The sequence below is a fragment of the Hypanus sabinus genome, chromosome 26, assembly GCF_030144855.1.
Source record: "Hypanus sabinus isolate sHypSab1 chromosome 26, sHypSab1.hap1, whole genome shotgun sequence".
NCBI lineage: Eukaryota > Metazoa > Chordata > Chondrichthyes > Myliobatiformes > Dasyatidae > Hypanus > Hypanus sabinus.
In genome coordinates this window covers 19,991,860-20,007,033 of record NC_082731.1, presented here as the reverse complement: position 1 = coordinate 20,007,033, position 15,174 = coordinate 19,991,860, and the positions used below count along the sequence as shown (strand labels likewise).

The following is a 15,174-nucleotide window of genomic DNA, read 5'->3' as shown; positions in this document are numbered from 1 at the left end:
AACTGGAAACATCTCTCTCTGTCCTCTCTACTTCGGCCTCTTACCATTCCATCGGTTTCAACGACATCCCCCTCGTGCCTCTACATTCTCGCGACAACTGCCCAGAGTCATCAAATCCTTCTCGTACGTTAACCCTTTCATTCTCGTGAGGTTCCTCGGACCCAGCACAAATCATTACTAAGCTCCATCACCTCATCAACTAATCATCACTTACCAAAAAATACTCGTTTTTCTGCTACAAGACCTCTCCTACACAAAGCCAAGTTGACTAACAGTCCCTGTTTTTCAGGATGTACCTAAATCCTTTTGCTCACAATTATTTCCCTACCACTGATGTACAATCTTGAAGTTTACAAACCACCAGAACTTAAGTGTAAAGTAGACAATTAATTGCACTGATGTACAGAGGGATCTTGGGGTCCAAGTCCACGGCTCAGTGATGGTGGCTCCACAAGAGGACAGGGTGGTTTAAGAACAAAGTATGTTTGCCTCCATTGGTTGATGCATTGAGTATAAGAGCAAGATTACAAGACTTTGGTTAGGGTTCCCATGGAGTATTGAGTGTAATTCTGTCAATCCATTACAGAGGAAGGGTGTGTAGTCTTTGTAGAGAATGCAGGGGAGGTTCACCAGGCTTCTGCCTGGATTGATGGGATAATTTCGACAAACATGGGTTTTATTCCCCCCCCCCCACCCCCGGAGCATCAGAAGCCAAGGGGAAACCTGAGAGAAGTTTTTAAAGAATACGAGTGGCATATATATGGTCAGCAGTCCCGGGATGGAAATGTCAAGATCTAGAGGGCAAAAGGAAAAAAAACTAAAATGAGGCAAGTGTTTTCGAAACGTCAGATATGAGAGGCCATGGATTTTTGGTATTAGTGGTTAATGCCTGAAGTATTTTTGGGGGGCAATTTTATTTTGTTACACAGAGAGTGGTGGGGTGGGGGGGCGTGCCTGGAACAGGCTGCTGGGGAAGGTGTTGAAGGCGGTGGTGTTTGAGGGATTTAGATAGATACATAGACATGCAGGGAATGGATGGATAGGGTCCATCTGCAGGCAGAAGGGATTTGGTTTAATAAAGTGTCCGGGTGCAGACCTTGTTTCGGTGCAATACTGTTCTATGTTTCTTCTCAAAGTTGGCAGCTGAGTTAATTTCAAATGGCACTGGGTACATTTCTGGAGGTTGAGAGTACAGAGATGGGTTGGAAGGGAGAACGGTGGTGTGGAAACTGGCTATCAAACCACGAGATCATAAGAAATATGAGCAGAATTCAGCCGTTTGGTTTATTGAGTCTGCTGCACTATTTGATCACACCTGATTTATTTTCCCCCTCAATCCCATTCTCCCTTCTCGTTGTTATCTTTGATACCCTTACCTATCAACGTCCTCTTTAACTGTACACAGCGACAGCCTTTAAACCAGTATGTGGCAATTCTATAGATTCGCCACCCTCTGACTAAAGAAAGTCTTCTTTTCTTTTCTGAAGGGTCATGCTTGTATTCTGAAGCTGGGCCCTCTGGTCCAAGACCCCCGACTATAGGAAACATGCTCTACACGTCCAGTCTATTTAAGCCTTTCAAGGAGATTGACCCTCCCCCCCACCTCAACATGTTCATAAACTCCAACAAATGCAAGCCTAGAGACATCAAATGTTCCTGATTTGTTAACCCGATCATTTCTATGATCATTCTCGTGAACTTCTGGGCCCTCTCATTATCAGTACATCCTGTCTCGGGCAACACGTACAAAGCGATGGATGAAGTCAGGGAATATCTCTGGAGGGGAGTGAATAGTTGGCAGTCTGGGCTGAGGTTCATCGTCAGGAATGGAGAGGAAGGGGCAGAAGCCAGGATGAGGAGGTGGGGGTAGTGGAAGGAGTATTAGCTGGCAGGTGATGGGTGAGATCAGATGAGGGGAAGGCTGGGTGAGGTTAGAAGCTGGGGGGGTGAAAGGTACAGGAGGTAATGGGCTGGAACCTAATAGGAGAGGATAGTGGACCACGGAAGAATGGAGAGGAGTGGCACCAGTGGAAGGAGATGATCAGGTGAGGAGAAGAAAAGGGGTAAGAGGGCAGTAAGAATGGGGGATGGGGAAAGAGCAGGAGGGAGGGGATAATTATGATAAGATAGAGAAATCAATGTTCATGCCATCAGATTGGAGGGTACACAGTCGAAATATGAAACCTGATGAAGGGTCACGATATGAAAGGTCGACTGTTTAGTCTTTTCCATAGCCCTGCTGACTTCCTCCAGCGTTCTGTGTGTGTTGCTTGGATTTCAAGCGTCTGCAAACTTTCTTGTGTTTGGGAAAAATGAAGTGTTGCTCTTTCGCCCTGAGTTTGGCCTCAACATGGCCACGGACGGACATGCCGGAAGGTGAACGGGAAGCGGGTGGCCACTGGGTCATCATGCTTTTTGCACTTGATGGGGCCAAGTTGCGGTACGACGCGGTATCTTCGGGTCTCACTGATGTAGAGGACACCACATCAGGAGCAATAAATGACTCCGATAGACTCGGGGAGGGGTCGTCTCACCTGCCAGTACAGTTTGGGATCCTGAATGGTGTTGAGGAAGGAGGTGTGGGGCAGGGTCGTACTTGTTCCACTGCCAGGTACAAGTGCCAGGAGGGAGATTCACGGGGAGGTTGTATCGAGAGCATCCTGAGCAGCTGCATCACTGCCTGGTTCGGGAATTGCACCGTCTCGGATCGCAAGACCCTGCAGCGGATAGTGAGGTCAGCTGAGAAGATCATCGGGGTCTCTCTTCCCGCCATTACGGACATTTACACTACACGCTGCATCCGCAACGCAAACAGCATTATGAAGGACCCCACGCACCCCTCATACAAACTCTTCTCCCCCCTGCCGTCTGGGAAAAGGCACCGAAGCATTCGGGCTCTCACGACCAGACTGTGTAACAGTTTCTTCCCCCAAGTTATCAGACTCCTCAGAACCCAGAGCCTGGACTGACACCAACTTACTGTCCGATTGTCCTGTTTATTATTTATTGTAATGCCTGCACTGTTTTGTGCACTTGATGCAGTCCTGGGTAGGTCTGTAGTCTAGTGTAGTTTTTTCTGTGTTATTTTTACGTAGTTCAGTCTAGTTTTTGTACTGTTTCATGTAGCACCATGGTCCTGAAAAACATTTTATTATTTTTACTGTGTACTGTACCAGCAGTTATGGTCGAAATGACAATAAAAAGTGACTTGACAAGGTGCAAGGAAGTCATGTAGAGAGAAATCCTTACAGAAAGCAGCGAGGGGGCAGGGAGGGAAAGAGGTGCTTTGTGGTCGAATCCCTTTGGAGATTGCGGAGGTTACAAAGAATTATGTACTGTATCGGGATGCTTGCAGAGTTGCAGTCCAGGACGAGGGAACCCCCAGCCTTGTTATGATGGTAGGAGGATTAGGGTCAGGCAGATGTATTGGAAATGGAGGTGCTGGTAGTAAGGGTTGTTGATAGTGGAAGGGAAACACTGCTCTTTCATTCTTTCTGGGTCAAGATGCACGGACCCGAAAGGCTTTCTCCTGTGCTCTTCCGTTTTCGAACCCATCTCGAGCTCTCTTTGATTTTCTTCCTTCCCGCGCAGGACACTTTGCTAAATGCTGTCTGCTGCTCCCTGCTGGCGGGGCCCAAATTCGCCAGCCGGACAGATGACACCCGCTGCCTGCTGCTCCACCTGTGCCGCGAGGTGGCGGAGGAGGACCCCGAGTTTATCCTGAAGGTAAGAGAAAGATGCGGGCAGAGTCAGCGGTGGTGGGGAGCTCGAAAGGCGGCGAGCAGGCAGGTCTCGGGGAGGTGTGCCGCATCTGTAAACGGTGGAGTTGGGGGTGGGGGGGGGTCGCCCCACTGCAGGAAGTATGTGGAAGCGTTGCCGAGTATGTAGAGGAGGTTCACCCGGGTGCTGTCTTGATTAAAAAAAAATAAGGAGAGGTTTGACAAACTTAGTTTTCTTTGGAGCAACGAAGGCTGAAAGGGTTTTAAAAAATTTTGAGACGTCGGCAGAGCGAGTGGATTATCCCCCCCACCCCACCCAGTTGGAAATGTAAAATACTGGTGGGTATAGACAACGGGAGAGGGGGAAATTTAAAGGGAATGTGCAGGGTGATATTTTCTCACTGAGAGGTGACTGGCTGGAAGGAGCTGTGGCGCAGTGGCAGGGACAGATGGTGCTTGTACACCTGTTGGAGAGATGTGTGCAAGTTTAGGCAAAGCAAGGGTTAATGTAATGTCCAGGCAGGGATAGACTGCAGATAAGGTGCTGACAGCCCAGGCAAGAAAAGTCTGTGTAGAGCATGGCTTCCCTTTGCATAGCAGATATGGCTTCCGGAGCCATATTGCTTACTGGAGACGAGATAAGAATGTAATGGAAGGATGGGAAATACATACACACACACACACACACACACACACACACACACACACAGACACACAGACACACAGACACACAGACACACAGACACACACACACACACACACACACACACAGACACACACAGACAGACACACACACACAGACAGACACACACACACAGACACACACACACACACACAGACACACACACACACACACAGACACACACACACACACACAGACACACACACACACAGACACACACACACACACACACACACACACACACACAATCAAAGAGAAGGGACGATTGCTTTACTAACTTCACTACCGTCGGTTGTTAGTTTTTAGTTTCTATCGACTTTTGACACCTGCCTTGTGAAGGGCGACTGATCTTGCAAGTACGGAATTCAAAAATACAGTTTGCTAAATGCACAATATCTGTGACTGCTGGTCAATTCTGTAAGAAAGAATGGCATTCTCTGTTCATAGTTCAGAACGGTTTGGTGACGGACTATGCTGTTTTCCTTCTGCATATGTAAAATGAAGTATGGGTGAGGAGTGAGTGCAGGATTTCAGTCAGTTGGTGACGACGGGAACAGAGAGATGTGTGTTCCTCAGGAAGGAGTTGGTCTAATTTGCCGTCATGGTCACTACAGACACAGTGGGTCAGAGGACCTGTCCCTGGTGATGGAGTCCAAATTCCACTGAGAGCAGCGAGCGGCAGAAACCTGTGGGTTGGGGTCTGTTCCCAGACTCTGAGCCTGCTTGTGCGTCCATGCATTCGTGCACAGATGGAGTCTGCGCTAGTATTCCAGAACATTGGATCGAGCACCGTCCAGGTGACAGGAAGGACATCCCAGCACTGGGAGCCATCCTGAAGAGATCCCCAGGAAAACCCCTGGGAATGAGGGGGTCGTCTCATCACCAGCAGCAAAACAAGTTAGAGCAGAACGATTGGGTGGCTGTGAAGTTTATTTATTCTGTTGAGATGCATTGTGGAACAGGCCCTTCCAGCTGTGCCGCCAAGCCACCCCCAAATTAACCCCTCCCTAATTACGGGACAATTTTCAATGGCCAATTAATCTACCATCCGGTATGTCCTTGGACTGGGAGGAAACCGGGGAGAACGTACAATCCCCACACAGGCAGCGGTCGGAATCGAACCTGGAAAACTTGGTGCTATCCACTACGCTACGGTGCCGGCCGTACCTAGAGCCAAGGGTCCGAATTCAATTCCACCTCCTGTCTGTAAGGAGATGGTATCCGCTGTCCGTGGCCGGCTTGGGTTTCCTCCAAGTGCTCCGGTTTCCTCCCGCACTCCAAAGACGTAGAGATTGGCAAGTGAATTGGTCACATGGGTGCAATTGAGCAGCATGGGCTGCCTGGGTCAGGAGGACTTGTTATAATGTTGTACCTCCAAATAAATATCTCTCAATTAAAAAAAAAGAGGGAATATGAAAAGGATTTAGGATTCTGAAGTAATGTGACAGGGAGATGTGTAGATGCTGGAATGTTCCTTTGTATTTTTTTCCAGTATTAATATTGGTTTGGTGTTGTAACGTACTGAGTCACACTGGAGAACCTGGTTTCTCACACCATTCACACAGATCATTTCACCACTTCAGAACATTGAGGTAGTCCAGGGAAAAGCAATAACAGCATGCAATTTAAGTCCTGACGAAGGGTCTCGGCCCGAAACGTCGACTGTACTGCTCCCTATAGATACCGCCTGACCTGCTGCGTTCCACCAGCATTTTGTGTGTGTTGCTTGAATTTCCAACATCTGCAGCATTCCTGGAGTTTTCGTGCAAAATGACGTGTTACGGTTTCAGGGAGTCTGCAGAGCAGATGGAGATCAAGGTGCAAGGACCAGAACAAAGGTGAATCGTCAGCTCAGGCTTCCATCTTGTTGTCCAGGAGGGACTGTTCAATAGTCTTATCACAGCAGGGTCGGGACTACTCCTGGGCCAGGTGGTACGCGGTTTCACGCTCCTGTATCTTCTGATCAGAACCGCTGGCGGGTGACGTGAATTTATTGTATTGTGGCAGAGTGAAGTGCAAAGACACCAAGAGCTATACATTACTGATAGAAATGGTCCGAAAACAAAAGGAATAATGAGGCAGTGATCACAGACTGCTCAGAGTACTGGAGAAGAGAGACTGTCTGCGGGTGGGTGGGGGCTTTGACGATCTGGCTGCTGCACTGAGACGGTGGGGAATGGAGTCAGAGTCCATGGTGGGAAGGCTGGTTTCGGAGATGGGGTCGAGCTGTGTCCATGGCCCCTTGTTCCTACATTTGCATCCAGAGAGGATGCTCTCGAATGTGCGTCTACTGACGGTCGGTGGGAACGCGCCTAACTTGCTCAGGTTTGCCACTGGAGGCAGTGAGGGGAAAGGAAGGGGGACTCTGGAATGATGGGCCCTCCCTCTTTTGGGACTGGTCCAGAGATCCGGAGGTGAGGAACTGTCTGAAGGCTTTCTCTGTGGATTTTAACTCCTCCTTCCCCACCTTGGGGCCTCTCCCTCACCCCCCACCCCACCCTGTCTGCTGCAGGTTGCTCTCTACACCAGGCAGGAGCTGAACGTCCGAAGCACGGCCAACTTCCTGCTGGCTGTGGCAGCCTGGCTTCCTGCCGCCCGGCCCCACCTCCGGCGATACTTCGCCCGGACCATGCGCCTGCCCTCCGATTGGATCGAGGTGGCGAAGGCCTTCCAGGTAGGCCCGGAGATGGGGGAGTAGGGGAGGGCAGGCAGCTTGCCAAGTAAGCTGAGGGTCGGTGGTGGAGGGGGGGTGGGAGGAAGAGGAGGTGGTGGGTGAGGGGGGCATGCGAAGGTGAAATAAATGGGGAAGGGGTACAGAACCATTCCATCTCCCCTTCCCTCGCATCTCCACCCTTCCGTAGCCCCAGCCTTACCTCGCCGGCCCTGCTTGGCTGCCCTGCGCCCTCCCCCCAGCCGTTCTTCCCCACTGCATTTTCACACCTCCCATAAGCTCTCTCCTTCACCCCTCTCTTATACCTCTCCCTCCTCCTATGTTGTCTGTGCACGTTTATCTGTAAGGTTTATCCCACCGGCCGCCCATCTCTCTGACTCTTCTTGCCTTCTACCCCATTTGCCTCCCTTTCCTTGCCCCCACCACCCCCAAGAGCCTGGCGGAGTCTGGCAGCAAGTGGCCGCCCTTCCCGTCCTGCCTGCGACAGGGTCTGAGCGATGCCTTCCTCTCCTTTGACGAGTACCAGTTGGCCAAGTACAACTCCAGGCGGCAGCGCGGCAAGACCCGGAAAGGGGCGGTGAGCGAGGTGGCTGGGTCTCCCGGCCCCGGCGTGGGTCGATCAGCAGAGCTTGGTGGGGGCTGTTGGGAGGCAGCGAAGGGGAAGGTGTGTGTGTTTCCGATGGGAGTGAATGGGAAAGGGTAGGGTTCGTTGGTTTTGTGTACAGTAAGAGTGAATGGGAAGTGGTAGAGTTCGTTGCGATTGTGTGTGCTGGGAGTGAATGACAAAGGGCGCTGTTCAGTCAGATTGTAAACAGCGGATGTTAATGGGAAGGTTGGGTGTCCATTGCGATTGTGTGCAGTCAGATTAAATAGGGTGGGGTCCATTGGGATTGTGGACAGTGGGAGTGAATGGGAACGGGTGGAGTCCATTGGGAATGGGGTGTGGTGGGAGTGAATATGAAGGGATGGGGTCTTTGGGATTGCATACGGTGGTGAATGGGAAGGGGTGTGGTCCATTAGGATTGTGTACAGTCAGATTAAATGGGAAGGTGTGGGGGTTTGTTGGGATTGTGTACAGTGGGAATGAATGGGAAGAGTCAATCTAGGGCAGGTAAACCTAGAGATCTAAGGCAATCTAGGGAGTAATGTTCTTATTTTCTTACCACCAGAGGGACAAATGTGTTCCAAACCAGGATGTTGCCAAGACCATGCCGTTCACTCTGAAGAAGCTCGTTCAATGGCTGCATCTGAAGGAGCCAGCCAATCAAATCATGTGCCTGTTGGGTCGAAGGTGAGAGTTGGCCAATGGTGATGGTGAGGAAAGCATCTCTGTGAGGTGGCTGTATCATGCCCTGCCCCACATCTCCCCCACCCCCCACCACTCGCCTTATAGGATATTGCAAATAAAACATACGAAATTCATTTCATGTGCTTAATATAAGCTGCAGCTCTTTACTTCCATTACAAACAAACCAAAAGTAGTCGCCTTACACTGATGCAATTACCTCAGACACATCTCCTAAAGTGTACACAGCAATCCTATGGCGGTGTTTGTGAATTGTGGATAACAGTTTCTATTATGAAAATTGTCATCTGTCACATATTACTTTGCCATACATCACCCCCTCCCTCTGTCTGTCTGCCCTTCCCTGTCCACCCTGCCCCTCTGTTTTTATTCCTCTCTTTCTCTCCCTCTGTCTATCCATTTCTCCCTCCCTCTCGTCGTCTCTCTGTCCACGTCACTTTTGAAATGTGTTCTTTCTCCCTGCCCCACCCCAACAGGTACCCTTCGGATCTGCAATCGTTCTCCCGCAGCCGTCTGCCTGGGCCCTGGGATTCCCAGAGAGCCGGGAAGAGGATGAAGCTGCCAGTCCCGGAGACGTGGGAGAGGGAGCTCTCGCTGCACGGCAACACGGCCAAAGTCTGGGAGCGGCTGATAGGTAGGACACTGGCTTCACAGATTTATCACTAGTGGCGGCCGCTTTGGTGGGGGCAGGAAGGGGGCCATTCATCCCTCTGGGCCTTCCTCACGCCCTCCGTCCAAACCACCCACGACCACGTTACCCCACCCACTGCTTGCCTTGAGGGTTAACTCCGCAATCTACCAACACTTCCCCATGCGGGCAAGGGAAAGGTGATTCGCAAGGCAGGACGGTGGCATTAGTCAACAAAACTCAACAAAAAACAAAAAACAAAAAATCTTCAGATCAGGAATACAGGCACAATGTTTTGTAAATACTCCCTTGGCCGGACAGCGCCTGTGGGGAGAAAATAGACCACGTTTCGGGTATTGTATTCAATTCTGTTTGCCTCGTCCAGGGAAGGATGAGGAAGCTTCAGAGAGCGAAGAGGGGCTTTAACAGGCTGCTGCCTGGATTAGAGAGCATGTCTTATGAGAAAAGGTGGAGTGAGCGAGGGCTGTTCTTTTTCGAGCGACAGAGGATGAGAGGTGACTTGATAGAGGCGTAACAAGGGGTACTGACACCTTTTTTTGGCAAAGAGGAAGCAGCTAATATGAGAGGGCATAATTTTACGATGTGCAGATAGGATTTCAAAGGTAGTTTTTTTTTACAAAGAGAGTGGCGGGTGCATGAAACACCCTGTAGTGATGGTAGAGACAGATTCATTAGGAACATTGAAGAGAATCTTATAGGTGTATGGATGAAAGAAATTTGGAGGGCCACGTAGGAGGGAACGGTTAGGTTGATCTTAATGTAGATTGATTGGTCAGTATATTATCGAGGACTTTACTGTTCTGTGCTTCAGGCCAAAGGTATTTCTAATTCAAGGCAAGTGGCCTTTGTAGTCTGCTGTAGCCTGTGAAGTGTGGGCTCCCGCAATGTTATCAGAACGGAGTTCCAAGATTCTGACCCAGTGACAGGGAAGGAACGGGCACGTATTTCCAAGTCAGGATGCGCGTGGTGGTTTGGAGGGCAACTTCCAAGAGATACTGTCCTCCATAGGGTCTGCTGTCTTCATCCAGCTGGGGTGGGGGTGGGGGGGGGGGGAGGGAGGGTCGGAGCAGTGCAGGAGTGAGCTGCCGCAGTACATCCTGTCGATGGTAAACACTGTGCTCGCTGTGTGTTGGTGGCAGAGTGAGTGAGAGACTGAGGAAGGGGTGCCGATCGAGTGTGCTGCCAGTGTTACTTGGCTGGACCCCACCCCGGTACTTGCTGCACCTCACTGAATCTGTACACTGACCGGTGTCCCTCAGTCCCTCTCCCTCTCGGTAATTGCTCTGTCACTCCCCTGACTTGTGCCTTGGTGATGGTGGACAATCTATGGGGAGTTCGGCAGTAAATTGGTTTATTATTGTTGCATGTACTGAGGTAGTGTGAAAACCGCTCTTGCATGCCATCTGTTCAGACCACTTAACCACTTTAGTCCATGGAAAAAAGATAATGGAATACAGAAAACAGCGTTACGTATACAGAGAAAGAGACCAAGGGTCCATTGTATCATTTGAGAGGTCCATTCAAGTATCTGATTACAATAAGGTCAAAGTTGTCCTGGTATGTACTTCTACGTTTCGGTAACTTCTGCCTGATGGGAGAAGACACAACGTCTGTGATGTGACCACAAGACGTAGGAGCAGGATTTGGCCATTCAGCCCATCGAGTCTGTTCTGCCATTCCATAATGGCTGATTTATTATCCCACTCAAACTTATTCTCCTGCCTTCTCCCCGCGGCCATGACTAAACGAGAATCTGTCGACTTCGCTGTAAATGTATGAAGTGATTTGGCCTCTGCAGCCATCTGTGGCAGTGAATTCTGCAATTTCACTACCCTCTGGCTAATGAAATTCTTTGTCATCTCTGTTCTAAGTGGATGCCCTCTATTCTGAGGCTGTGTCCTCTGCTCCTGGACATGCTCACTATAGGAAACATCCTCTCCACATACACTGTGTCTTGGCCTTTCTCGGGTTCCTCTCCCCCCCCCCCCCCACTTCATTTTTCCAAACTCTGGTGAGTACAGGTACAGAGCCAGCAAACAGTCTTCGGATGTTAACCCTTTCATTTCCAGAATCATTCTCGTGAACCTCCTCTGGACCCTCTCCAATGCCAGCATGTGTTTTCTGAGAAAAGGGGCCCAAAAGTGCTGCAAAACCGCCCTTGCGGTCTGACCAAGGCTTTATAAAGCCTCGCCATTACATCCTCGCTGTTACATTCCTCTCAAAGTGAATGCTAACGTTGCATTTGCCTTCCTGACCACTGACTCAACCTGCAAGTTAACCCTTAGGGAATCCTGCACGAAGATTCACAGGATCCTTTGCACCTCTGACTTCTGAATTTGCTGCACAGTTATAAAATTGTCTCTGCCTTTATTCCTCCATCTGCTACTTTTTGCCCCTTCTCCCAATCTGCCTCAGTCCTTCTGCAGACTCCCAGCTTCCTCAACACTACCTGCCCCTCCACCTATCTTCATATTCTCCGCAAACTTGGCCACAAATCCATCAATTCACCATCAAAACGTGAAAAGAAGCGGTCCCAGCACAGGCCCCTGCGGAACGCCACAAACCAGTGGCACAAGAGGCCCTCCTTTATTCCCAATCTTTGCCTCCTGCCAGCCAGCAAACAGCATTCATGCATGTGGCCTTTGTTTGTGCTGATGGGTGGGAAGTAGGGACAGAGTCCGTGGGTGGGAGGCTCGTTTCTGTGAGGTGCTGAGCTGTGTGCTCAACTCTGTTGTTTCTTGTGATTGCAGGCAGAGCAGTTTGCAGTACCAAGCCACGATTCATCCAGATAGCACGCTCTCTCATTGTGCATCGATACAAATTGGTGAGGGTTGATAAGGGACGTGCCAAATTTTTTAGCCTCCTGATGAAGTGGAGGAGGGGAAAGCCAGGGAGAGGCCATCCTTGAGCCTGGAGATGATGCTTTCAGGATTTTGAATCTTCAGCCTAATAGGAGAGGGGAGGAGAAGGAATGTCCAGGGTGGGTAGGGTCTTTGATTATGCACAGCACATGGAGGGGGAGGTACATGCTTTTGAGTCTAATTCCCAGCAGGAAAGATGAAAGGATATCTGGGGTGAGTGGGGTATTTGCTCACACTTGCCACTTTACTGAGACAGTTCAATGCCATTGACTTAATCTTGCTGGATAGCATGAGTTCCCGGCCCTCGTGAGGTATGGTTTGCAGTCTTTCAACTGCCACTCGTCGCCTGTGTTGCCTGCTTTGACTTGGGTCAGTTCTGAATGGAATAAATTCACTGGGATCTCTTCACCGACCCCCTTCCTCCATCCCGTCGCCCCCCCCCCTCCCACAGATAACCAGAAGCTGCCCTTCATGGCCACCCTTCGTAACCTGCGGAATATGATCACCTGCGGACTGAGTCCGCGTCACCACCGGCTGATCGTCTCCAGGCTCTCGGACAAGGTAGGTGGGGCGTCCCACTTCTGGCGACCTCCCCCCACCCCCCCCCCCCCCCGGCGCTGACGGAGAAGATGGGCAGGGATTGGTGGAGGAGTGGGGCAGGACAGTGGCATGTAGGGGGCAGGGCCTGGAACAGCAGTGGGATGCTGGGTAGGGTCGGGGACGAGAGAGGTGGGGTTGCGCGTATGCCTGCAATGTTAGGAGAGGGGGTGGGGCCTTGGACAGAGTGGAGGAGGCAGATCGGGGGAAGGGACATGGCTTCTTGGCAGTGAGGGGCGGGCTCCCTGAAAAGATCTGTCGGGTCTAAGCGGACAGTAACTCGGAGGAGGCCAGGCCTCTGAGGAGGACCTCCGGTGGGGTTTTTCAGAGTGAAGTTGGGACCCTGAGGGGCATCTGGTGAGGTGTAGATGTCAGCGGTGGATTCGCAGAGAGAGAGCTTCGCACAGACCAGGGAGAAGAGTTTTAAAACGAGCGTTTCACAGGGCTCGACTCACTAGCAGCGGACCAGCCGATTTGCAATTCGTTAAGTAAAGCAGGGTCACAGCAAAGCGGCCCTTGTATGAGTGGGAACTTGAGGCCTTGGCGAGGAGGCACGGGGAAGTAGGAGATGAGGCTTTTGTAGTGGTTGAATAAAAAATCAATAAAAAGCAGCTAAAGTAGGGACGATGCAGGATCAGGTGATATGGGAGCTGGTGGACCACATCTGCAGCAAGTGTTGGCTGCTCGAGGAACTCGGGCTCAAAGCTGAAGGCCTGGAATCTGAGCTTCAAACACTGTGACACATCAGGGACGGGGAGAGTTACCTGGCCAGTCTGTTTCAGGAGGCAAGACACTCCCATTAGATTAGCTGCCTCAAATTCAGTCTGTAGTCTGAGTGTGACTGTGGCACACAGGAGGGTGTTTCTGTGAGTGAGGCGGGTAGTGGGATCCAAGAGACAGAGCTGGAGGAGCCTCAGCCCTTGAGCTTGTCCAACAGGTCTGAGATCCCCGCTCCCTGTGTGGATGAGAGTGGGGGCTGTAGGAAGGATGAGCAACCTGACTGTGGCACGGTAGTTCAGGAAGCCATTCAAGAGGATGGGGAAGAAGAGAAATGTAGTGGTAATTGCGGATAGTACAGTCAGGGAAAAAGGCAGAGTTCTCTGTCGCAGGGATAGAGTGTCCCGAAGGCTGTGTTGCCTGCCTGGTGCCTGGGTTCGGGGCATCTTATCTGTCCTACAGAGGAATTTACAGTGAGAGGGGAAAGATTCAGTTGTCATGGTCCTTGTGAGGACCAACAATGCAGGTAGAACAAGGAAAAGGGTTCTGGTGAGGGGATTTGAGCAGCCAGGGACTAAATTAAAAAGCAGAATCAGGCAGTAATCTCTGGATTACTACCTAAGCCACGTGCAAATTGACACAGGGCCAAGAAGATTGGAGAGTTACATGTGTGACTCAAGGATTGGAGTGGGAGAAGTGGGAAATTGGCATTAGGAGGAGGGAGCTGTACCAATGGGATGGGCTCCACCCGAACCGTGATGGGACCTGGATCCCAGTGAGTCACATCACTAGGCTGATGATAGAAAGGGCTTTAAACTAAATAGCGGCGGGGGGGGGGGGGGGATCACCAGATTGGGGAAGTATGGGTAAAGTAAGCAAGAAAAGTGTGGATAAAGTAAAAACAAAAGATTTTAAAAAAGGAAAAGTCATGCAAAAGAGTAAAAGATTACGAGATTTTAAAAGCACAATGAGTTTAAGGGCGCTTTATCTGAATGCCTGTGGTATTCGAAACAAGATCAATGAACTTGTGGCACAAATCGGTACAAAGGGGTATGTATGATTTAGAAGTCGTTGCAGAAACGTGGTTGCAGGGTGGAGAGGACTGGGAATTAAATATCCAAGGCTGTCGGGTAATACAGAAGGATAGGCAGGAAAGTCAGGGAGGTGGGGTAGCACTCTTAATGAGATTAGGGCAATCGAGACGATGTAAGATCTAAGGAGCGTAAGGTTGAGTCCATCTGGGTAGAGATTAGGGATAGAAAATGGTAAAAATTCACTGTTGCAAGTTGACTTATCAGCCACCAAATAATAACATTACTGTGGCACAGGCAATAAACAGAGAGCTGCCTGAGGCACATCAGGATGGAACAGCAGTTATCATGGGGGACTTTAACTTGTACATAGATTAGGTGAATTGAGTTGGTCGAGGCAGTCTTGGGGACTTCATGGACTGTATCGTAGTTGGGAAAATGCTTGAGCTATCATTAGAGAGGAAATAGCGAGGCATCTGGAAAGAAATGGATCTGTCAGGCAGATGAAGCATGGATTCAGCAAGGGCAGGTGCTGTTTGACAAACTTACTGGAGTTCTTTGAGGATATAATGAGTCGGTGGATAGAGGGGAACAGATAGAGGTTATTTACTTGGATTTGCAGAAGACATTCGATAATGTGCCGCATAAAAGACTTATCCTTAAGATCAGAATGCACGGAGTTGGGGGGCTGTATTTCCATGGATAGCAGATTGGTTAACTGATAGGAAGCAGAGAGCTGGGAATCATGGGTGTTATTCTGGTTGGCAATCAGTGGTGAGCGGTGTGCCACAGGGTTGGTTCGGTGCTGGGCCTGCAACTGGACACGAAACACATTAGCGATCTGGAAGAGGGGACCAAGTATAGTGTGTCTCAATTTGCTGATGATAATAAATTGAGTGGAAAAGCAAATTGTGCACAAGTGCCTGCAGAGAGATATAGAT

General features: G+C 50.2%; 1 protein-coding gene across 1 annotated transcript in view; it reads left to right on the top strand.

Moving 5' to 3' along the window:
* The window catches only part of tep1 (telomerase-associated protein 1), a 107,727-nt gene that overhangs the window by 6,181 nt on the left and 86,372 nt on the right, over positions 1-15,174 (top strand). Inside the window, exons 4-9 of the mRNA XM_059951602.1 lie at positions 3,592-3,726; positions 6,914-7,075; positions 7,506-7,649; positions 8,242-8,363; positions 8,855-9,012; positions 12,340-12,449. Coding sequence (XP_059807585.1) covers positions 3,592-3,726; positions 6,914-7,075; positions 7,506-7,649; positions 8,242-8,363; positions 8,855-9,012; positions 12,340-12,449 — 831 coding nt within the window. The remainder of the gene's footprint in view (positions 1-3,591; positions 3,727-6,913; positions 7,076-7,505; positions 7,650-8,241; positions 8,364-8,854; positions 9,013-12,339; positions 12,450-15,174) is intronic.